This window comes from Panthera tigris, chromosome B1 (genome assembly GCF_018350195.1).
Source record: "Panthera tigris isolate Pti1 chromosome B1, P.tigris_Pti1_mat1.1, whole genome shotgun sequence".
Classification (NCBI taxonomy): domain Eukaryota; kingdom Metazoa; phylum Chordata; class Mammalia; order Carnivora; family Felidae; genus Panthera; species Panthera tigris.
In genome coordinates this window covers 28,822,739-28,845,279 of record NC_056663.1, presented here as the reverse complement: position 1 = coordinate 28,845,279, position 22,541 = coordinate 28,822,739, and the positions used below count along the sequence as shown (strand labels likewise).

The 22,541-nt window shown below is 35.2% G+C and overlaps 1 protein-coding gene across 6 annotated transcripts in view; it reads right to left on the bottom strand.

The window, feature by feature from the left end:
• WRN (WRN RecQ like helicase) overlaps positions 1-22,541 on the bottom strand; it is a 149,859-nt gene that overhangs the window by 2,010 nt on the left and 125,308 nt on the right. For all 6 annotated transcript variants that reach the window (XM_042983152.1, XM_042983154.1, XM_042983153.1 and 3 more), the window contains 6 exons: positions 21,364-21,439; positions 21,012-21,124; positions 18,596-18,710; positions 15,032-15,163; positions 12,473-12,635; positions 4,235-4,431 (listed from right to left, as the gene is read on the bottom strand). In XM_042983152.1, coding sequence (XP_042839086.1) covers positions 4,235-4,431; positions 12,473-12,635; positions 15,032-15,163; positions 18,596-18,710; positions 21,012-21,124; positions 21,364-21,439 — 796 coding nt within the window. The remainder of the gene's footprint in view (positions 1-4,234; positions 4,432-12,472; positions 12,636-15,031; positions 15,164-18,595; positions 18,711-21,011; positions 21,125-21,363; positions 21,440-22,541) is intronic.

The window sequence follows — 22,541 nt, the reverse complement described above, 5'->3', positions numbered from 1 at the left end:
AGATTATAACAACACCAAAAAGTAAAAGAGAGCATGACATCTGAATAGTAACAGAGCAGAGAAAAAAACCCTAAGTCTTGCAGCCAAAAATCATGGAATAAACAGGGATTTTGAAACAAGACAGACTAGGTTGGAGTTCTAACTGAGTCATTTGCTAAATGTATGACCTTATGAATGTTAGTTACACCTCAATTTCTTCACATAGAAAATGAGAATAACAGTACATAACATCACGGGATTACTTAGAAAAGTTAAATGAGAATAAATGCACGATATCAAAACACATTCTTATTTATTCTTGGCATTCATTAATTAGTAGCTAAAATCACTGAAAAGTGTTTTATCTTCTATAACATTTCTATGAAATACAATCTTCAACATTTACCATACAATTACAATAATGATCTTGTTTCACTGAGAAAGAAGGAAAACGCTTACTTACACTGAGGGCATCTTTTGAGTCTCAACAATAAGTATCTGGAGAGACTTAAATTATGAGAAGTAAGTCACCTAACAGAAACAATGCCTTTCAGTGACTACTTCCTTTAGGCAGTAGACAACTAAAATTCCCAGCAATTATAATAACATTTTAGGGGGAATTTATATCTTTTTTATATTCCAAATTCTATTAAGAAATATTATTAAGTTGAGAATACAAAGCAGTAACTCATTTGTTGATTATATGTGCACATACATGTGTAAGCAAACAGAAATATATATGTTCTATTCACAATTTTACCTATGAATGAGAATCTGTAAATAAATCTATTTTTGAATTGCTGATTGGCTGATTCCAAGAAGTTAGTCTTTGTGAAATTCTGTGACTTTTATCTTTCAGTGAAAAATCACAAGGTTGTTTTCTATCAACTTTAAGAATTGTTATAGAATACAAAACAGTTAACAGCATGCACTATTTTCTTAACAAAAAAGAGAAAACAAAATCTATGCCTAAAAAAAAAGAAAGCTTAAGAAAATTCTAATTTTTCTGAAGTACTGAATTTTCACAATAATGATATCACTCATAAGGCATTTTTCTGAGTATCTCAAAATAGTACGTAAATAATATTGTACATTTTAATTTATAGTGAAACTTAGTGGCAGGGCAGGAAATATCACATATAGTCTTTCTTAGGCAGTGAAGAAAAATGAGAAGGAAAAAGTGATTTGGGGGAGAGGGTTCTGGGAAGATGGTGGAAGCAGCAGCATCGTTTTTTAATCTCTCTGAATGCCACCATTAAAACAAAATGAAGAGCAAAACCAAAAACTCATCATCTACACTTACAATGAAACTAAGTTTAAAGGTATTCCAAGGAAATCCAAACTATAGTGCATGAGGACAAACCAACAGCCATAAGGCCTGCACAGTACCACTTGTGTAGGAGAGAAAGCAGAGGCAAGCAGTGAGGTACCTGAGAAGAGAAGAACCCCAAAGTAGCCCACAGGTAGTCATCAGAAACCATGGTAGATTAATGTGAAAACAACATCTGAAAATGCGAGGGCTCCTGCCCAACCCAACCGCAAGTGACTAAAAGGAGTCTACAGTGGTAGAGTCATGGCTTCCTGCAGACACTCCTGACCAGCTAATGCTGTCTTCTATGAGAACCCCTGGGATACAATCAAATCAAGCAGGACAAGTAATAGAGAGACAAAGGGAAGAGTAGCAGAGGAGTATATCTCATAAACTAAGTTTCCATATTTTGAATGTTACACAAAATAACAGAAGAGAGTGCCCTGTAAGCTTGGAAAAACTATCTCGAAACACGCCTTCTTTTGACAGTACAGGAAAACTACTTTCACATGAAAATGAACAATAGGAAGGTATTAAGGTCAAATTTGACACCAGAAGACTTGCTGAGATACAGAATAAAACTGTAACCTCTCAAAATGAGCTGAAAAACATGAAGAAGCTTACTCAGAACATGAAAGAACGTCATAAAACAAAATCAGAAAAATTCAAAAAGGAGGGAAGTTCAGTGAAGAATTAGAAGCAAAAGAAAAAAGTGTATAGAAGTGAACATTAAACTACGAGGAACATAGCCATAAACATAACAGATTCTGCCCAAAGATATAGAAGGGGAAAAAGAAGAAAATTTTAAAGAGAAATGAAGAACTAGAAAGAAGTCATGAGAAGTGATAACTAATGCAGCTAGGCAAAGAAGATCCAATATAGACACAGTATGAGTCCCTGAAGAAGAAATATAAAGCAGTGGGACAAATACTAAAAAGTAATATTTAAGAAAACTTTCCAGAAATTAAAAAAATTTAAAAAAGATGTATTTAAAGAACCCACTGTGTACCTACATATGTTGGATCAGAACTGCCAATTATCAGGACATAATTAATTTTCCTTCATTAAACACAGGCACGATTGAACTTCTACAGCAACCACAACACATGTAAAACTACAACGCATCAACTAATACAAAGAATTTGTTTTCACATTATTATGTATTAGAAGACTCATAATCTTATGATGAAATAGACTAAGAGATACAATCCAGGTTAGCAGAAAAGATGACTGTTCACATAGGAAACACGTGAAACCAGCTCTACAGTATTCAGGGTAGAATACTTTCCGTACTTGGGAGGAGGTTGAAAGAAAAATACTTTGGCTGGCTCACTCCTCTCTTAATCCACCTCCTAGACCCAATAACCTTGTTCCTCTAAATGGGGGTGGGGGGAGAAGACTACATCCAGTAGGTTCAGCATGACTTCCACCCATTCACCCAGTCCCCCCAAATCTCCCCACTCTGTTGTCGGCATCTGATGCTATTTCGATAAGGGAAAAGCCAAATGCTAGTATGTTATTAAATACAGTATTTCACATAAATGTGTACCGATAATCAGGAAAAAATAACAAGTTAGACCTTTTCCTTTACTGATAGGTAGAAGTTGGTAAAAATTTAAGGGTTTAGGGGTGCCTGGGTGGCTCAGTTGATTAAGCATCTTGGCTCAGGTGATGATCTTGACAGTGAGCTTGAGCTCAGTGGGCTTGAGCCATGCATCAGGCTCTGTGCTGACAGCTCAGAGCCTGGAGCCTCCTTCAGATTCTGTGTCTACCCCCCTTTCTCTGCCCCTCCCCTGCTCATGCTCTGTCTCTCAAAAAGGAATAAATGTTAAAATTTTTTTTTTAATAAAATAAAATATAAAAATTAAGCTTTTAGGCACTTGGTATAGATTTCAGAAATAAAAGGCTGGGAAACAGAAGCCAAATTTCACTACCACCATCCCAACATATATTCTCTTTTATGTCCTTCTTATAGCTAGCTCAATTGTGTAAATAATGAAAAGAAGTCCAATTTAATCCAATTTCATTAGGTTATCTAGGACATGTCTAAATGCAAACCTAACTGAAGTACAGAATTTAAAAACACCAGTTCCTCTCATTTTTAAACTATTGAGAAAAGGAGTTTAACTGCTGGAAATCCCACAAGGACTACCTTAGAACTGAAATGGAATCCCTAATGCCCTACCATAAATATTAGCAACCACCTACTACTATGCTTTCTAGTTAATTATTAGTTTTCACAACTTTTATCATGTAGTCATATAATTTCAGCTAGAAGATACTGAAGGTTAAATTTTCAAATTATTCAATCATTTAATAGAATCATTACCAAAGAACAGTCATCTCATCCAACACGCAGAGCAATAATTTCCAAAGCATTTAATTTTAATAAATATACCATCTAAAATAATACTAAACTCATGGTCTTTCTCTGATCATGCAAAAAGTATGCTGGGATATACTCAGGACCATGTACAACAATTACTCCTGTGCCTGAAAGATTCAGTATAACAGGAACAAAGCATGATGAATGACAGAATGACAGACACACTGATTTTGGGGGGTATTTGTAACAAAATTTGTTTTCCTTTTCATTAACTACATAAACTGCCAAATGCTCAAAGCCAATATTAACTATGTCTATGAAAGAAAGAGAATTGTCAGGCTACATATAGCCAGGATGAGGTAGACGTAAAATTTAAGCTGATAATCCACACAAAAAGCTAAATAGATGAGCTACATGTCCCTTTTTCTGTCATTTAAAAAATCACTTTCCTCAAATAAGATTTATGAAAAACAAAAGAAATAAAGCACAGATTAAAAAGTAACCTTACATCAGAATTTATACATTTAAAAAATATAGCATTCTAGTATTAGAATATGCAAATTGAACTGACACTGTATGAAAATTCTACATATAATTAACACCTTGGTATTAGCACCTACTTCTTCCTTGCTTCTCTTAGAACTTGAACAGCTCTCTTCAGAGTTGGGGAAACATCTCTTTCTGGTGGAATCACAGGAAAGCTGGTCTAACCGTCTGTTGTCATCATCTTTTTCCAGGATCTCAATTGCCATATGGATAAGGTATGTGTCAATGTTTTTAGGAACCAATGCTCTAATAAGTTTGATTTTATTTATATCTGTAAAGGATGAAAAAATAAGATTTAAAAATAAATTACACAGAACATTTTAGAAAGCTTTGAGCTGAAAATAGTGAAATATTTTGTAGAAAGCAGGGAGGAGGGTGTCCAAAGAAAATGTTCCTCTTTCAAATGCCTACAGCCCTACAAACAGAAATTAAGTAAAATGTGTCCTCCCCTCACCCGTGCACCACCTGCAATTAGCCCTTGCCTCCAAGACTCAAAGTCAGGTCAATGCCAGCGAATTCATATAAATTATGTTTCAAACTGCTTTTTGTGAGGTGCTCTGAGAAACCACTATCTACAGAACTGTTTCTAAAGGAATTATGCTTCAAATTCCAAATATCAATTACAATCATTTTTGAAAATGACTTATTCTTAAAATTTTTTTTATGTTTATTTTTTGAGAGAGAGAAAGAGTGCGAGTGGGGGAGGAGCAGAGAGAGGGAGACACAGAATCTGAAGCAGGCTCCAGGCTTCGAGCTGTCAGCACAAAGCCCAACACAAGGCTTGAACCCACGGACCATGAGATCATGACTTAAGCCAAAGTCGGATACTTAACCAACTGAGCCACCCAGGTGCCCCATGAAAATGACTTATTCTTAAGATAGAAGGTAATCACACTTGTAAATAAAATGCTAATAAAAAAAAGATCCTTTCAATAGATAGTGTAGCATAACAAAACACACTATTTAAAATGCATAGTAACTGAGTTTTCTGAGAAAGAAATAACAAGGAATTTTTGATTTTTGTAACTCAACAGAACCGATTCAACTGCGTGTTGTGTCTTCACACCTTTTACAAATTATTTAGCAATCTCCCACAGACCACTACTTACGTTTCAAACACTTCCAACATCACATTCATGTGAAATGTTCTAGAAGTAGCTTAAAACTAAGCAGCTTAGAATCTATTCACTCATCTTCATGTAATTATAAAACTAGTATAAAACATTTCTGACACCCAATTCAAATTCACAATGCCACCCTGAAAAGGTGGTCTTTCAATTATTCCACTTTTCAAGGTTTATATTCTCCTTTCAAAGATCTTATCTTGCTAGTCTTGGACTTAAACAAACAAAACAAAAAAAAACACTGCAGCTACAAAAAAACGCAACAGGAAGAGAAAAGGTTACACAGCTAATGGAAACTAAGACCATGGGGTATCAATGATTTAGCCTCTACTCTTTCTAACTTTAAAGTTTTAAAATGTGAAACTGATTCTAATCAAAAACTTGGAAAGATAAGGGGCACCTGGATGTCTCAGTCGGTTGAACGTCCAACTTTGGCTCCTTGGTCATGATCTCGTGGTTTGTGAGTTGGGAGCCCCGCATCAAGCTCTGTGCTGACAGCTCAGAGCCTGGAGCCTGCTTTGGATTCTGTGTCTCCCTCTCTCTCTCTCTGCCCCTCCCCTACTCACACCCTCTCTCGCTCTTTCTCTTTCTCAAAAATAAATACACATTAAAAAAAATTTTTTTTTTAAACTTGGAAAGATAAGATTAACTCTAAATGTAATAAAATTAGCAATGTGACTGCCAAATCTATCAACCAACTAAAATTCTACTTGCCCTTTGGCCATTATACCATCCAAACACCACAGAAATTTGGCCTATTTTACTACTTCATTAATTTCTTAATGGCTGAGAAGTCTGTGTCTGAGCTCCCTTTCAGGTCTTCAGGTTTTCTTTCAAAAAAAATTTTTTTTTTCCAATGAACATTACATTACATTTATTTTTCCAGATTTCTAGATTCTTAGAAGTGGGATTGCTAGTTCAAAGGGTAAACACATTTATGTTTTCATACATACTGGCAAACTACCTCTATAACTGTGCTATCTCATACTATAAGCACTACCCACATGTAGCTACCTGAAATGTGGCTAGTGTGGCTAAGGAACTCAATACTTAATTTTAAGCAAACTTAATTTAAAATTAAATTTGAGAACTGATACTTGATTCAGTTATCAGAAAAATTTTACATACATTTGGAACACATTGAGTATCTTCATCTACTTTATTCAGCTGTCAATTTATGAAAGCTAAATACAGATCAAGTATTTTCGATTACAATTTACTATCAGAATTGACATGCTGTAAATATAAAATGCATACACAATTTCAAAGGCATAGTACAAAAAATAAACAAAATATCTCAATAATTTTATATTGATTTTATGCTAAAATTGGTAACATTTTTAATACATTGAGTTAATTAAATTATATAATTAGAATTCATACATCTGTTTATTTTTACTTTTCTATTTTATCTTTTACTTTTTTAATGTGGCTACTAGAAAACTTAAAATTGCACATGTGAATAATAATATATAGACTTGTTGAATCTCTACGCTGCACATCAGAAACTAATGTAACACTGTGTGTCAACTATACTTCAATTAAAAAAATTTTTTAATTAAAAAAATAAAATTGCATGTATGATTCATATCGTATTTCGTTTTGGATAGTGCTGCCCTAGAAAAACCATATAAAATTTCCTGTACTCCAGCCAACTAACAGGACTATATTATATTACATTTATTTTCTTCTATGGGTATTTAAGCCCTGGGTAAATAAACTATACATCCTTAATTTCATCATATTGTAAATGTACATTATACAAGCGAATTCTTTGGAAACATAGTTCAATAACTTTGAATTATCATGGCATCATAGATTTAATGAATTATTTTGAAAGGAAAAATGAGACATTTTATTCCATTTGAAACAATGTGTTTCTGAAATTAGAATGTCTTCTTTTCATAAAAGTATGATGTGTAAACATTTGCTTATAGTTTTAAACCACTGTTAATGATTAATAAATGTATAAAGTTATTGTACTATAATTTGAATATAATTTCTAGATATAATTAGAAAATCCTTATATTCACATTACACATTTCTATAAGTACCCTTAATATTTTTATCTTAACATTGATTTATTTTTGAGACAGAGAGAGGCAGAGCATGAACAGGGGAGGGGCAGAGACAGAGGGAGACACAGAATCTGAAACAGGCTCCAGGCTCTAAGCTGTCAGCACAGAGCCTGACGCGGGGCTCGAACTCACGGACCATGAGATCATGACCTGAGCCAAAGTTGGACGCTTAACGGACCGAGCCACCCAGGCGCCCCAATATTTTTATCTTAAAGTCATCCTACAACATACACATGCAAATAAGGGGCATCTAGCATTAAAGACACATCTCCTGCCCTAGCTTTACAGGCAAGTAAGTGCTGAAAATTTCTACTGGAGAATAATGAACACTGGCTGCAAAGCTTTAAAAGAGATCATATTACTCCTAGTTTTGTGGCAGGTCCCTTGGAAGCCACCCTTAATTTTCCAGTTACATGCACATAAACAATGGAAGAAGGAGATTATTCAAATATTATCCAGACACCTCATTAAATGTCTTGCCTAATTTATTAAGCATAGTTACAATTTCAACTCCATAAAAAATCTTAAAATTACATAAACATGGATAAACTAAAACATTGAAAAGTTTTAAAACTTCTGTAAATATTAAATAACAAGGACAAAACCTACTTAGCAAATAAGACAGCATGAAAATAATATATGTGATTTCTCAATTCACAAATACTCTGTTTTCAGGTATAAGATTAGGCCATAATAAAATAATAGAAAATTCTCAATTCAGTATTTTGCAGAATTTAAATGCCAATCAAACCTGTTCACTAAAACACCAAATTATATAATATGGCTACAGTTAAATAAAACATGAAAATAACGCATCTGAGTCATTAATGTAGTATGTACATATTCATTTCTTATTACAATTTATAATTCAAAAATGTCTTCTCTGATTAGAGAACAGTATTTCTCTTATCAAGTATCAAGGAAAAACAAAAATTCAAAAGTAAAATTTCACATTTCAATAAGTGTTATCTTACATACTATAAATATACAATCAAAGAAATAAAATTTAGAGCTCATAGTTCTCAAAATCTAACTTTCTCAATTTTGGCTTTGGAAGTAAACTACAATAATATATTTTTTCACATTATATGTATAACCTACATAGAGTGTATAGGCAGAAAGATGAATTAAATGTTTAATAAGTAGATTTCAAAGTTTTCTTTATGTAGAATTTCAATTTAGTATGAATCTCTAAATGAAAATTTATTTGCTATATTCAGTATATAGTGGTAAAGACAAATTTTTTGTTGTTGTTGTTATCTATTTTGAGAGAGAGAGAAAGATCACGTGCATATACAAGCAGGGGAGGGGGAGAGAGAGTGAGAGAGAGGGAGAGAAAGAATCCCAAGCAGGTTCCACTCTGTCAGCATAGAGCCGGACACTGGCCGGCTAACCACAAGATAATAACTTGAGCTGAAATCAAGAGCTGGACACTCAACTGCTGAACCAGCCAGGCGCCCCAAGACAAATGTTTTTTGTTTTGTTTTGTTTTTTAATTTTTAAAATGTTTTTTTATTTTTGAGAGAGAGAGAGAGAGAGAGAGAGCGAGCATGAGTGGGGTAGAGGCAGAGAGAGAGGGACACACAAAATCTGAAGTAGGCTCCAGGCTCTGAGCTGTCAGCACAGAGCCCGGTGCGGGGCTCGAATTCACGGACTGTGAGATCATGACCTGAGCTGAAGTCGGACGCTTAACCAACTGAGCCACCCAGGCGCCCCTTAATATTTCTTAATTTAAACAGTTGTCTGACATCAGAAATGAAAATTGCTAAACTCAGAATGTAGAGGAGACTAGAGAATATTTAAAGATACTAGACATATAAATATGTTAACCTGATTATATGTAAGTATATTTATTTTACCCATCAATGAGAGGTTTATAAACCCAAATCTTACACCAGGATTAGAAACTGCATATTTCTTTCTTTAAATAGTTGGCAGTACGCTTAATCATCGTATAGTAAAAAGAAAAACTTGCTCAGTCACTAATCTTGACATGATATTAAAACAATCTGCAACTCTCTAGGCCTCAAATTCGTATCTCTGAAACAGGGCTGGATTAGCACAGTGAAAATTTAATGATTTCCAATTTCCTTTCCAGGTCTAAAATCCTGTAATTTTACAACTATATGATTTGTAAAGCAAATTAGGAACACCTGGATTCTTTACCATAGCCAAATAAAATAGATGTTGTCAATAATTGGCTAAATACTAGAATGTTAAATCCTTCCCTACCATTTCCCTCTGCCAATAATGAATCGAAATTAGAACATCTATTTTATGTCATTCAAGAATATCTGCCCAATGGACACCTGGGTGGCTCAGTCGGTTAAGCATTCCACTCTTGGTCTCGGCTCAGGTCATTATCTCTCAGTTTATGGGTTTGAGTACCTCTGCACAGCGCTGCCAGTGCATCTGGCTACCGCTTCGGTCATGATCTTGCGGTTCATGAGTTTGAGCCCCCCATTGGGCTCTGTGCTGACAGCTCTGAGCCTGGAGCATGCTTCGGATTCTGTGTCTCCCTCTCTGCCCCTACCCTGCTTGCTCTCTCGCGCTCTCTCTCTCTCTCTCTCTCTCTCTCTCTCTCTCTCACACACACACACACACACACACACACACAAAATTAAAAAAAAAATTAAAAAAATTTTAAGATAAGGAAAACTGGGGCTTGGGGAGATTGGGTAATTTGCCCAAGGTCACATAGCTGTGAAATGGTAAGCCTACATTGAAACAGGTCAGCAGTCACCAGAGACTTTGCTCTCACTGACCAGGCTGACACATTCACCAGTCTTCAGGATTTAAGGAAGGTAGCCAATGATACCAAACACGATGGTCAACAGGAAGCAAAAAAACAAAAAGGAAAAAGGAAAAAAACTGCACAAACTCTTTCAGAGAATACCACCTACTACCCAACAGCCTCATCAAAAGACAAACACTTCTTTAAGTCCTGAGAGATTATACATACAGAAAGGAAAAAAATAATTCCACAAGTATTAAAATCAAGAAGGCATCGGAGTCTTTGACTTCCTTTACAATACTATTTTACTTTGCATTGGAGAAAGAGAGGTTTGATATAATCATAGTTCTAACCCTACAAAGTAATTACGGTTTTCCTTCCTCTACCTTAATTTCAAGGTAGGTGGCTGCTGGAGTTGGAACAATGGGAATGTGACCAGGACAGCTGCCTAGCTTTCTCATAAGATGATTCACGGCTAAGTAAGCTTGGATGTTTTATCACAGTCCGTGACACAGCACTCAGGTTTTCAGATTTAGAGACCTACTTTAACCTTAACAGATCCACATTAGCCATGCTCATGAGCTGTCAATTCCCTGATTTACAATTATGAATTCACAATTATCACACAGATAAGTATCCAGATTAGCAAGACTAGTGCATACTTTCCCTACAGACAGATCTACTTGAGAACTCAAATTATAACCAGAAGGCAAGGAAGTGATATAGAAGCAGAATTAGTTGCTGAAATGTCTTCCTCAAATACTCAAATAAGATCTTGGCATAACTAATCAATAGGCCCTTAATATACTTGAAGTCTCGGGGCGCCTGGGTGGCTCAGTCGGTTAAGCAGCCGACTTCGGCTCAGGTCATGATCTCGCGGTCCGTGAGTTCGAGCCCCGCATAGGGCTCTTTGCTGACAGCTCAGAGCCTGGAGCCTGTTTCAGATTCTGTGTCTCCCTCTCTCTGACCCTCCCCCGTTCATGCTCTGTCTCTCTCTGTCTCAAAAATAAATAAACATTAAAAAAAAAAAAAAAAAAAAAAAAGAATATACTTGAAGTCTCATTGGCCAGGATCAGAACTTGCATGTTTGTTTTTTTGAAATAGTTGGCAGTACAACTCTCATATGGTATAATTAAAACAAATATTTTCGGGGTGCCTGACTCAATTGAGAGAGCATGTGATTCTTTATCTCAGGGTCGTGAGTTTGAGCCCCACACTAGGCACAGATATTATCCAAAGGAAAGAAAGAAATGTAAATAAATAAATAAATAAATAAATAAATAAATAAATAATCAATCTTTTAAGGTAAAAAGAAAGAAAAATTTTAGTTCTCTGGGAATAATTTAGATGACTACTACCCACACTTGCCTCTTTGTCTTTGTCTTCCCCCTCTGCCTCCATAGTTGATCAGTGGAAGCGATGAAGGTGTCCTTTCTTTAGGCCTTCAGTCAAGCTTTCCTCAAACCTAGAATTATTGCTGCCTTTTAAGGTGACTTTAATATCTTTGTTCTAACCAATTTAACATAGTATTGACTGTGCTTTCAGAAGGTGATCTTATTTCCCTTATTTCCAAATTTTGGGGGGGAACTGCCTAGTTGTTCCCAAGTGGTAATGAACCTGAGTTAATAAAAACTTAAGTATTTGCATTGCAGTTTTGGAGATAAGGCTTTTTGTATGTCTACTGCTCTGCCCTAAGAATGTGGAAATATTTATCAGATTTATTGAATTCTAACATGGCCAGGTTGCACATGTAGGGAGAAAAATCTTCTGAGGTAGCTCATCTTTAATTCTGTAAAAAACAGATCATAATTTTTAAGTTTCTGCAGGGCAGGCAAAGGGGCTTGGTCTCAGCACGGCTCAGGTTCTGCAGCAAAGTGACAAGAGGACACCATTCTACGTGGGGGCCTAGAGACCTGGGACCAGCCCTTCAACATCACACTGACTGAGACCACTGTATTGAATAAGAATTGTAGAAGAAGGCTACTTCAGTGAAACAAATGACAAGGAATCTGTAAGATTCAAGGGGAAGTGAGAAGTCAATACGGGAAATGAACATGGGAAAAAAACGTGTTGTTTTCAAGGGGTGAAGCAGAAGTTAGAAAAGGATGAAAGTTCATTGTTTTGGGGGTAGTGGAAGTTGTATTCTAAAGCCGAAAAGGAAACCAAGAATTTCTCAGATGCAGTCTCTTCTGAGTGGTAATGGGAAGAAAGACTGGTTTTGAAAAACAATTAACAAGCATTACCAAAGTAAGTTTTCATAGTAGCATAAAGGGTTAATGCTGGTGAAGTGAAAAATATTAGTGGATTGCTTGTTTACTTCATCTGGGTTCAGTGACTCAAGTCATTAAGGCTGTAGACGAGGGTCACAGTGATCACCTGAGTTGATGGGAGGGTTTCGGATAACATCAGCAATAATCTTCTGAACCTCTGGAGTCAGGCCTGCTCGCTCCGAATCAAGTGGGCAGCCAGCTCTCACCGCCTGGGATAAGTGCATGCCAACTGCTGTGAGAGGCAGAATCCTGTTCTCAGCTATCCTCATCTAGAGAAAGAGGAACAAAACAACCAGTGAGGTTTCAAATGTTTGCACGGTACTGTATGCAAATAAAAGGTCCAAAACCTTCAGGTAGTAAATGTTCACTGAGAAATAAACAATGCACTGAACTTTCATTCCAAATTTTCAAGTTTACTATTTCTTTAAAACTGCCCACATTATACATCTCCAGTTCTACTTTTTATACTTACTGTATTGAATAAAACAAAATCATCCAGCTTTAGCTAAGAACTCATTCCTCAATCCCTCTATAATTATTCACTTTAAAAACCTATCAGTAGTAGAGAGTAATCATTCTGTGGAAGTCTACTGACTGCCACAGCTTTTTGAAAATAGAGGAAACTGTAATCCAATATTCTATAATTGAACTACTACATGGTATTTCAGTTATATGAATTTCCAAGAAGACAAGTCCTAAAATGCTTAGTGATAATGTAAGGCTCCAGGTGCATTTTATACAAGGTTCTTGAGAAGACTTTAATAAGGTTTTTATATTGGCTCTATTCATAAAATAATAACCACAATTTATTCTGTCATCTCTTGCCTAGCATTAAACTTAAGATGAATTGTTTTAAATTTAGGACAGCATTACAGATTCATGTAGCTTTTTAAACAAAGGTAGTTCCAAATCCATTTACAACGTACATTAGCTAAAACATTGCTTTAAATACTCAGAAAGTTTAGTCAGCTCTAAATTATTTCATGATACTCCCTTAATATATCTTTGAAGTATGAATTTGGATTGTATTTACGTGAATGTAGATACTTTCACGGAATAGAACATTTGAAGCACTAATTACATCCTTCAAAGGTAGATTTTAAATTACCTTAATTAAATGTCTACCTTTTTCTACTACACAGTATGCACCATGTGTGCATAATATCAGGGTTATTTGATCCCAGGCATCAAATTACCTAGAACTAATTGTATTATTGCTCCAGATTAATTAGTCCTTAGGTATGGTTAATTTTGTGGTTAGTTGGCACAGACCCTCTCAGACCCGTGGGAAGAACAGATAATTATACCATGATATTACACAATAACAAACAACAAAATAATAGTATAAGACATTAATGAAAATACACCATTCTTCACATTTTTAACCATGAATATGTAATATAATACTGAAACTACATGAAACCACATATCATGGCATAGTATTAGAATGTACTTTATAGAAGCTATGCCAAATTTTCTTAGTACCATATTCAATTATGCCATAGATATTGATGTTCAATTTATGTATATACAAGCATATTTAACTCACATGTGTAAATTACTATTTAAATAAGAATTTTTTTCAAAAACAGTTCAATGGAATTATTTGGTTTCTTCTGTAATGGCTTTGGTACTTTTAATTTTAGAAATTTGACTGTTTAATTAGAATATCTATTAAGTGATGAAGACAAACTATGGACTGTTTTTCATATTTACACTGGCCTCAACAGCCTTAAGGATTTAGGCCAGAACACTGAATATGAAAAAACATTAATATGGCCATTTTTCACAGTAATGAAGATTTTTTTCAAAGACCATCAGGCATGGTTTAAAAAACAGAATAGTATTAGAGGATACAGAGTGGAAAACAAGTTTGTTGTTAGTGGTTTTTTTTTTTTTTTAAACTTATTTCTAGCTTCTTGGACATCCTTCCAATGATATTCTATGCATTTCTGTATACATACACAAGGATATGTCAATAAATAAAAATGCATATATATACACACAAATTTATGTTTTTCAAACAGCTCTGCATCTCCCCTTTAATGTATCTTGGAGATAATTCTTTATCAATACATAAGCTAATAGTTATTAAACTATTAGTCCCAGCTTTAAAAAAAATAGAGTCTTAAAATATGGCTGCTCTAATATCCCTAAGCTGTAAGTGTGTTTAACAGCACCTCTATACAACCTCTATAAAATAATCATGGTCAAAGTATACTTGCTGTTTTTACTTAATTGACAAAAGTAGGCTTAGCAGAAAAAGAAAATGACATTCTAATCTAAAATTACATATAGGGGCGCCTGGGTGGCTCGGTCAGTTAAGTATCCGACTTCAGCTCGGGTCATGGTCTCACGATCCTTGAGTTTGAGCCCTTGAGTCGGGCTCTGTGCTGACAGCTCAGAGACTGGAGCCTGCTTCAGATTCTGTGTCTCCCTCTCTCTCTGCCCCTCCCTGACTCATACTCTGTCTCTCTCTGTCTCAGAAAATAAAAACACTAAAAACAATTTTTTTGATGAAATATAAAATGAAACAATAGAAAATATTGTAGGATTGATTATAAGAATTTTATCCCAAGTCACAACTTTAATATTTGAAAAACTGATAAAACACATGTTTACATAAATTTGACAATCCCCTCTAACTTGAAAGTAAAACACTTACCAAAGACATCTTCTTTTCTTGGAATAAAGAATACGTGATGGCCACAGACTGCGAAAGGGAGCATGCTCCATTTTTCGGCACCAGACTGTTCCCTTGTTTTTCCTGAAGTTTTGTATTTGGAAAGAGGTCTGTCTACAAAATTTAAAGTGTAACAAAATGATCAATAATAATATCAATATAATGATAGAGTATTAATATGGTCATTAGGCACTGGGGGGAAAAGTCTCTAAAGAACAGTAAAAAATTCGCTTTTTACAAAGAGCTCAAAAAAGGTTTTTACGTTTTTTGTTTTTAATGTTTGTTTATTTTTGAGAGAGAGAGCGAGAGAGAGAGAGAGAAGAGTGCATACTCACGAGACAGGGCAGAGGAAGGACAGAGAGAGAAGGGAGACAGAGAATCCCAAGCAGGCTCTGTGCTGGCAGTGTAGATCCCACAACCTAGGGATCATGACCCAAACCGAAATCAAGAGTCCTACGCTCAACCAACCGAGCCACTCAAGTGCCCCTGTTTTTGTTTTTGTTTTTATCTATTTATCTAAAAAGATAAAATAAGGCTAGAGGGAATAAGTTTTTCGATAAAATATTTGTAATGGCAAACATGATTATAGGACCAGAAATGTCTAGCCTCCCCGTTAGCCAATAAGAGGGAATAACAAATGAACTATAATGTGGACCACTCTGACCCTAAATTTCTTAATCCCTGGAAGTGAATGTTGAATGAATGAATAAACCAAATTAAAATTCAAACTCAGATACCACACCCACAAATTCTAATATATCATAAGTAAATATATCATCACTATATACATATAGTTTAAAAAGATATGTACAAACTGTGGCTCTAAACTTGAAGCATTATCTAAATTCTTCAATATAGTTCTTTAGGACATGTTTAAAAGAAAAAAAGTGGGGAAAGGATTGAAAATATGAGATTAATGAAGAAAATATCTTGAAATAAAGACCAAATGAGAGTTAGTGGTAGAATTATATATGATTCACATAGATACATAAAGTTTCTCCTAACTTTACCTTTCAAAACATAAGCACAAATACTAAATTAAAAGAATTAAATCCAATAGAACTTGGCTTACTGTTAACCCACAGAAGTTCATTTCTATCCTAAATAAAAAATGAGTCTGTAGATTAGTTCACAGATACCTAGCACGACTGCAGTTTGGTGAACAGAGAGGCCCAGACAATCCAATGACCTAAAGTCGTTGTTTCTAGGCACCCCTAAATTTTCAAGGAAGAGTATTTTTTATTAAATGAAGTGTTTCCATCTGAGACCTGAACGCTGTCAAATTTGGCCCTAAATTCCTAGGAATGCCTAACTAACATCAAACTTCATTAGCCAGATTTCTAGGTATGTCTGTATAACAGTCTAAAGTTGGAGGCAACAATGTGACACTCCTATACCAAAGTTTTGGAAATGTGACCACTGTAAGTTATGCTGATAATCCATACAGATTTTATTATTTAGGGGACAAAATCATGGTATCATCTGTAAACTTGTGACCAAAGGGTTTAGAAACATCCAAAACACTAAGCAAAGTAATATGAGAGCAGTAATCTCAAGAAGATAGGGCTAGAATGTGATTCTAATGAGCAAAAGTCTCATCAAATCATGTTCTATGTAGATAAAAGCCTATGTGGATAGACAGTGGTCAATTGTGGAAACATATAAATAGGAAAGGCAGAACGACAGAAGTAGGCAATGCCTATCCAAGCACTGTCTAGAGGAGAAGATGCCTTAGCTAACTAGATTTGAATAGGACAGCTTCCCGGGCAAGTAATGTATGAGAATGCCTCAACCTGCCTTGATGCTTAGAGACAACTTCAGACACCATCAGAATGCCCCTTGTTATATTCCAGGCATGCTAAGCAACTGTCAGATAAGCCGGCCTCCCATATCCCTTTTTCCTCAATAGGAGAGGAAAACACACTGGCTGGGTCAAGTGAAACTTTCCAGTTGCATTTCTCACTATAAATTAATGAATCTGCATTCCAATATAACCATTTACATTTGCATATGCACACTAGTATACATAAAACCAAGCTCACAGAGAAGGATAATACTCCCCCAAACACAACTATTCTGTGATAAGACATATCAGAGTTTTAAGATTACAAGGCTGATTTCTAAAGTGGGATCCAAATGTGCCTGTCCAAAGCTTACAGGAGATTCTTACAAGTAAAAATAGCCCTTTAATATTGTCTTCCAGGGGTGCCTAGGTGGCTCAGTCGGTTAAGTGTCTGACTCTTGATCTTGGCTCAGGTGATGATCTCATGGTTTGTGAGATCGAGCCCCATGTTGGGCTCTGTGCTGACAGTGCAGAGCCTGCTTGGGATTCTCTCTCCCCATCTCTCTCTGCCCCTCCCCCACCCCTCTCTCAAAATAAATAAATGAACTTAAAAAATTTTTTTAAAATACTTCCTTCCATATTTTTAACTCTTCCAACTTTTTATTCCCACCCTGTTATCTTTTATCTTTCTAATTCATCCATTGTTTCTTTAATATGGGGAAGGAAAGTATGCTTTCCATCCTGTACGTGAGGAAATGGAAACCCAAAGAAGTTAAAGAACACTTTAACGTTTGGCTTCCCCAGGTAGACAGTGGTGGAATTAAATTCTTGATTCCCTGATTCTGAGTTTAATAGACTTTCTACCACCTCACAATGCCTCACCTTCTATGTTGGAGTACACAGACTAATAGAGTCTACATGTGGAGTTTAAAGAAAGAAACCCAAAGGTCCCTGTGGAAACGGTCATTTACAGTGAAGCAAGAAGTAAAAGGATAGGAAGAAAACACTATGAAGACTGAAGAGAGGGGGCGCATGGGTGGCTCAGTCGGTTGAGCATCCAATTCTTGATTTTGGCTCAGGTCATGATCTCACAGTTCATGGGATCAAGCCCCATGTCAGATTCTGTGCTAACAGTGCAGAGCCTGCTTGGGGATCTCTCTCCCCCTCTCGCTGCCCCTCTCCTACTCGTGCTCTCTTTCTGTCTCTCAAAAAAAAAAAAAAAAAAAAAAATTAAATAAATAAATATAGGTAACTAACATGTTTTTATAAGTGATTTACTATACAAACAATCTGAATCGCTTTTTTAAGTGTCCAGTGTGGAAATGAAAATACAGTTGACCCTTGAACAATACAGTGTGAATGGGACAGGTCCACTTATATGCAGATTTTCTTTTCAACAAATATGGTACAGCTCCATAAATATATTTTCTCTTCTTTGATTTTTCTAATAACATTTTCTTTTCTCTAGCTTACTTTATTGTAAGAATATAGTATATAAAACATATAACATAAAAAATATGTGTTAATCGACTGTCTGTGTTCTCAATAAGGCTTCCAGTCAACAGTAGGCTACTTAGTAGGTAAGTTTTGGGAGATTCAAAAGTTATCTGTAGATTTTTGATCATGTGGGGGTCAGCGCCCCTAATGCTCCACATTGTTCAAGGACCAACTGTAAATGGAGAAAATACTGCTGTTGAAAGGTGTTTCTAAAATTATTAAAAAATGTTTATTCTCACAGTTCCTGAAAAATCACAGTATTTTACCTGAATGCTATTTTTTTGACAGAAATGTTTGATAACTTCCAACAGAGGGGCCAACATAAGAGCTTTGCCTTCAGAAACACCATCGATCCTTTTCACATTTTCAACTGCAGTAGGTCTGTCATTCAAAAAAATTAAAAGGTCAACAAACCACTAAAACATTATCACTCCAGTAACATAGCTGATATTTAGTGTCATACTAACAGTAAACATATATTTTTCCAACAATCAGAAACAATGTGTAATACAGGCACTCATATTTTATGATGTCTTTCTTTGCTTTCCACCATTTAAAGATTTGCCATTTTAGCAATTTATGAATAAAAACACCACCACCATTGTCACCACAGAAACACGGTACTAACTGATAAATAGGGTATTATCATGAAGAAACTAATGTTCTATTCTATGACTGATCTTATTATTATTTTTGTAAATAATAAAAAAAAGGCTACTATGAGGCCTGGGGCACCTGGGAAGCTCAGTCAATTAAGTGTCCAACTCTTGATTTCAGCTCAGGTCACGATTTCGCAGTTCATGAGATCGAGTCCTGCATTGGGCTCTGCGCTGACAGCATGGAGCCTGCTTAGGATTGCCTCTCTCCCCTCTCTGTGTCTCTCCCCGGCTCATGCACATGTGCTCTCTCTCTCACTCTCTCTCTCTCAAAATAAATAACTATGAGGCTTTAACTGCGGACAACTGACAGGCTAAGAAACAAAAAAGAAAATCCCATTCATTATTTACGAAGTATTTACCGGTAACAACAAACCTGCTAACTACTTTAGGCTTTTAACTCACTATTTCTTACTGTATCCAATATCCAAGAGACTGTATGTTGCCTACCTTCTAAAAATCTGCCAATCTCATGATTATTCTTTTTCCTTCAAACATCTTCACTAAATATTAAAGTGTGGTCTTGGAATATTTATTTATTTGTTATTATTATTTTTGAGACATGGGGCAGAGAGAGGGAGAGAGAGAGAATCCCAAGCCGGTTCTGCACTGTCAGTGTAGAGCCTGACATGGGGTTCGATCCCATGACCAGGAGATCATGACCTGAGCCAGAATCAAGAGTCAGAAGCTTAACTGACAGAGCCACCCAGGCACCCCTGAATACTTACTTTTAATGAAATAATTATTATAAAATATAAGCGCTATATTCTATTATTAAAATTTCTACACTAAAGTAACACCTTTTGGATAAAATTTAGTGACAAGAACAATTTTTTAAAAGAAAGTATAAATGATGAATACAATTTCCAAACAACTATTCTTTGTTAATATTTCTTCTAAATATTTATTGACCAACTTGTGTTTATTAGGCATTGTGTTAGGTGCTTCGGAAGACAGAAAATGATGAGAACATAGTGTCTTTATGCACAGAGTTTAAAATCTGCAAGATAGAACACATGTATACCAATAATAATAATAACAAAAAAAGTAAGTAAAGCATTGTGTAAGAAGTGCCATAGAAGCTTCTTCTAAATTTAACTTTAAAGTCCTTTATGAATTCTAGCGAGAGGAATTACTTTGCTGTTAAAGAGCATATAAGACTTCATGGAAAAAATAATTAATAAAGCCAGATCTTAAAGGATTCCCTAAAAGGAGTTTTGGGGAATCAAAGAAACCACAAGGCAGAAGCAACACTGTAAATAAATATATGGAAGTTGAAAGTGGGTCTTTAACAAATGGTAAAGAGCCTAGGTAAGATAAACCATTCAAAATCGTATGACTTGGCTGGAAAAGGTGGTTTCAGTCCATAAATGGAGGGGCCTGAATTATAAGCTACAGAAGTTAAGACAGTGGGGAACTAGTTAATCAGAAGTACAACATGATAAAGACTGATTTAGTGTCATATTATCAGGTGAAACAGAGAGGGAGAGATGAAGGAAAAAGTAACTGGCTTTTGCAATAGTCCAGGAGCACTGGTCCAAACTAACAGGGTGTCACTAAAAAGAGAGAGGAGAGAATACACAGACACATAAGGAATATTTACATGAAAAAGTCTCAAAACTATTTAAATAAGACAAAGATGGGGATCCATGTTAGAAGAGTGAAAATAATACCCGGGGTTTTAAACGTGCATCACTGAGAACATGATGGTATGAATTTAAAAAAGTAAGATATTCAGGAAGAGTTTTGGTAGTTGCCTGAAATGCATGTATGGAGGCTTTGTGGATAAAGAGTTAGATTTTATATAGAATGAATCTGATTGCTGAAAACTGTTGATTTTCATTGACGTAGAAACATGGGTCTATAGCTCGGTGGTGACATTGTGGGCAGCAGTAAGGGAGACTGGGGAGTCAACGCACAGACACGACAGCTGGACCCAAAGTCATACTATCACTTAACAATCCATGTTACAAATACATTACGTTAGAAGAAAATAAGTTAGAACATATGCAAACAGACAGCTTACCTTATTTTGGCCATATCCAGCAGTATCTTATTTGTTGCCAGAATAGCGGGAGGAACACCCTTTTGATTGGCATGTTCCTGCCTTGCTTCCACCAGTATGCTATACAGCATAGTCTGAACAAAGAACAAAGAAAACAACTCAACATTTTTTGTTTTTTTTTCAAATGTACTTGGAAAAATCCAGCCTTCTATTTTTAGAGCTTCAGATATTACATTTTCCCTTAGGGTGAAAACTAAACTGTATCTCAGACTCCTTGCTAAAGAACAATTTTTAAAATACTGGCAAAAAAATTTTAAGCATGCATATGTTCACAACTATCCTTTCAAATACTGCCTTTTCACAAAAGCCATACCTGAGTCTTCTGCTCTTCAGCTGAAATAACAGGTTCTGAGGACTTGTAAGATTTTCCTGGTGAATGTACCATGATGCTAAAATATTTAAAAGAATGTAAATGATAAAAGCTTTTCTTTCTCCAAGATCACTTTTTATTTAACCCCCAAAATGAGAATATTGTTCCAAGTCAATAGTAACATTTATTCTTCATAATACCAGTAACATAATTGTGATCTACAACAGCCTAGATTTTCAATAATTTCAATCAAATGCATTCATTATAATGGTAAAGTTAAAACTGCAATTGGAATTCATCAAAAATGAGTATGTTTAAAAACAGCACTTTCCCTACCCTCATCCTCAACTAAATGCTTTAATACTCCCTATCTATAATGAAAATAACTCTTTTTTGACCAAGAGAGAATCTATTGATTCTTTACTGTGATAGATGCTAAAGAATCTACGATTCTTTACTGTGATATCACTAATTTTTGGCTGGTGAGGCACATTAGCATGGAATTAATCAAATTGTTCACACTTTTCTTCAGAATCAAACAAAAATAAGCCAAAGAAAATACTACCGCTTTTGGCTCCTCAAAAGGATAAAAAACACCCAATTAGCAAACAACACGGAAGGTGAGAGGCAGCAAAATAGAAAACCATTTTCTTTAACAAGCATTTCTCACTGATAAAGTAATTATAAGGAGAAAAAGTTATACAAATGAAATTATATGGAATAGCCCATATAAAAGATGCCACATTTAAATAAAGTCCTCCTTTGGTAAAGAAAGGGGGGAACATGTTTGATACCTGAGAAATGTTTATAAATTTCTCTGTTGCAAGAATTCAAAATCTACAGTGTAAAGTAAGATTTCCACAATTACCAAATCTTATCACTAAAATAAGTAGATGTAAGCCTGAGAAAAGATACGTCAGTTCAAGGAATTAGTAATATCAGTTTACTCAAGATAATTATAAATTTGTTTTAAATAATATAATTACATTGACCTTTATCTTAATATTTATAAAAATCTTTATACTAATGTACTGTTTGCAAAATGGTATTTTAAATGATTTCAAAAATAAGTTTTATCATCTATACTAACAAATTTTGGGTAACATAGCCCTAAAGCAGAAATATACATGGAGAACATTTAATAAAAAATATTTTGCCTATGAATGTTATTACAAGTGCAC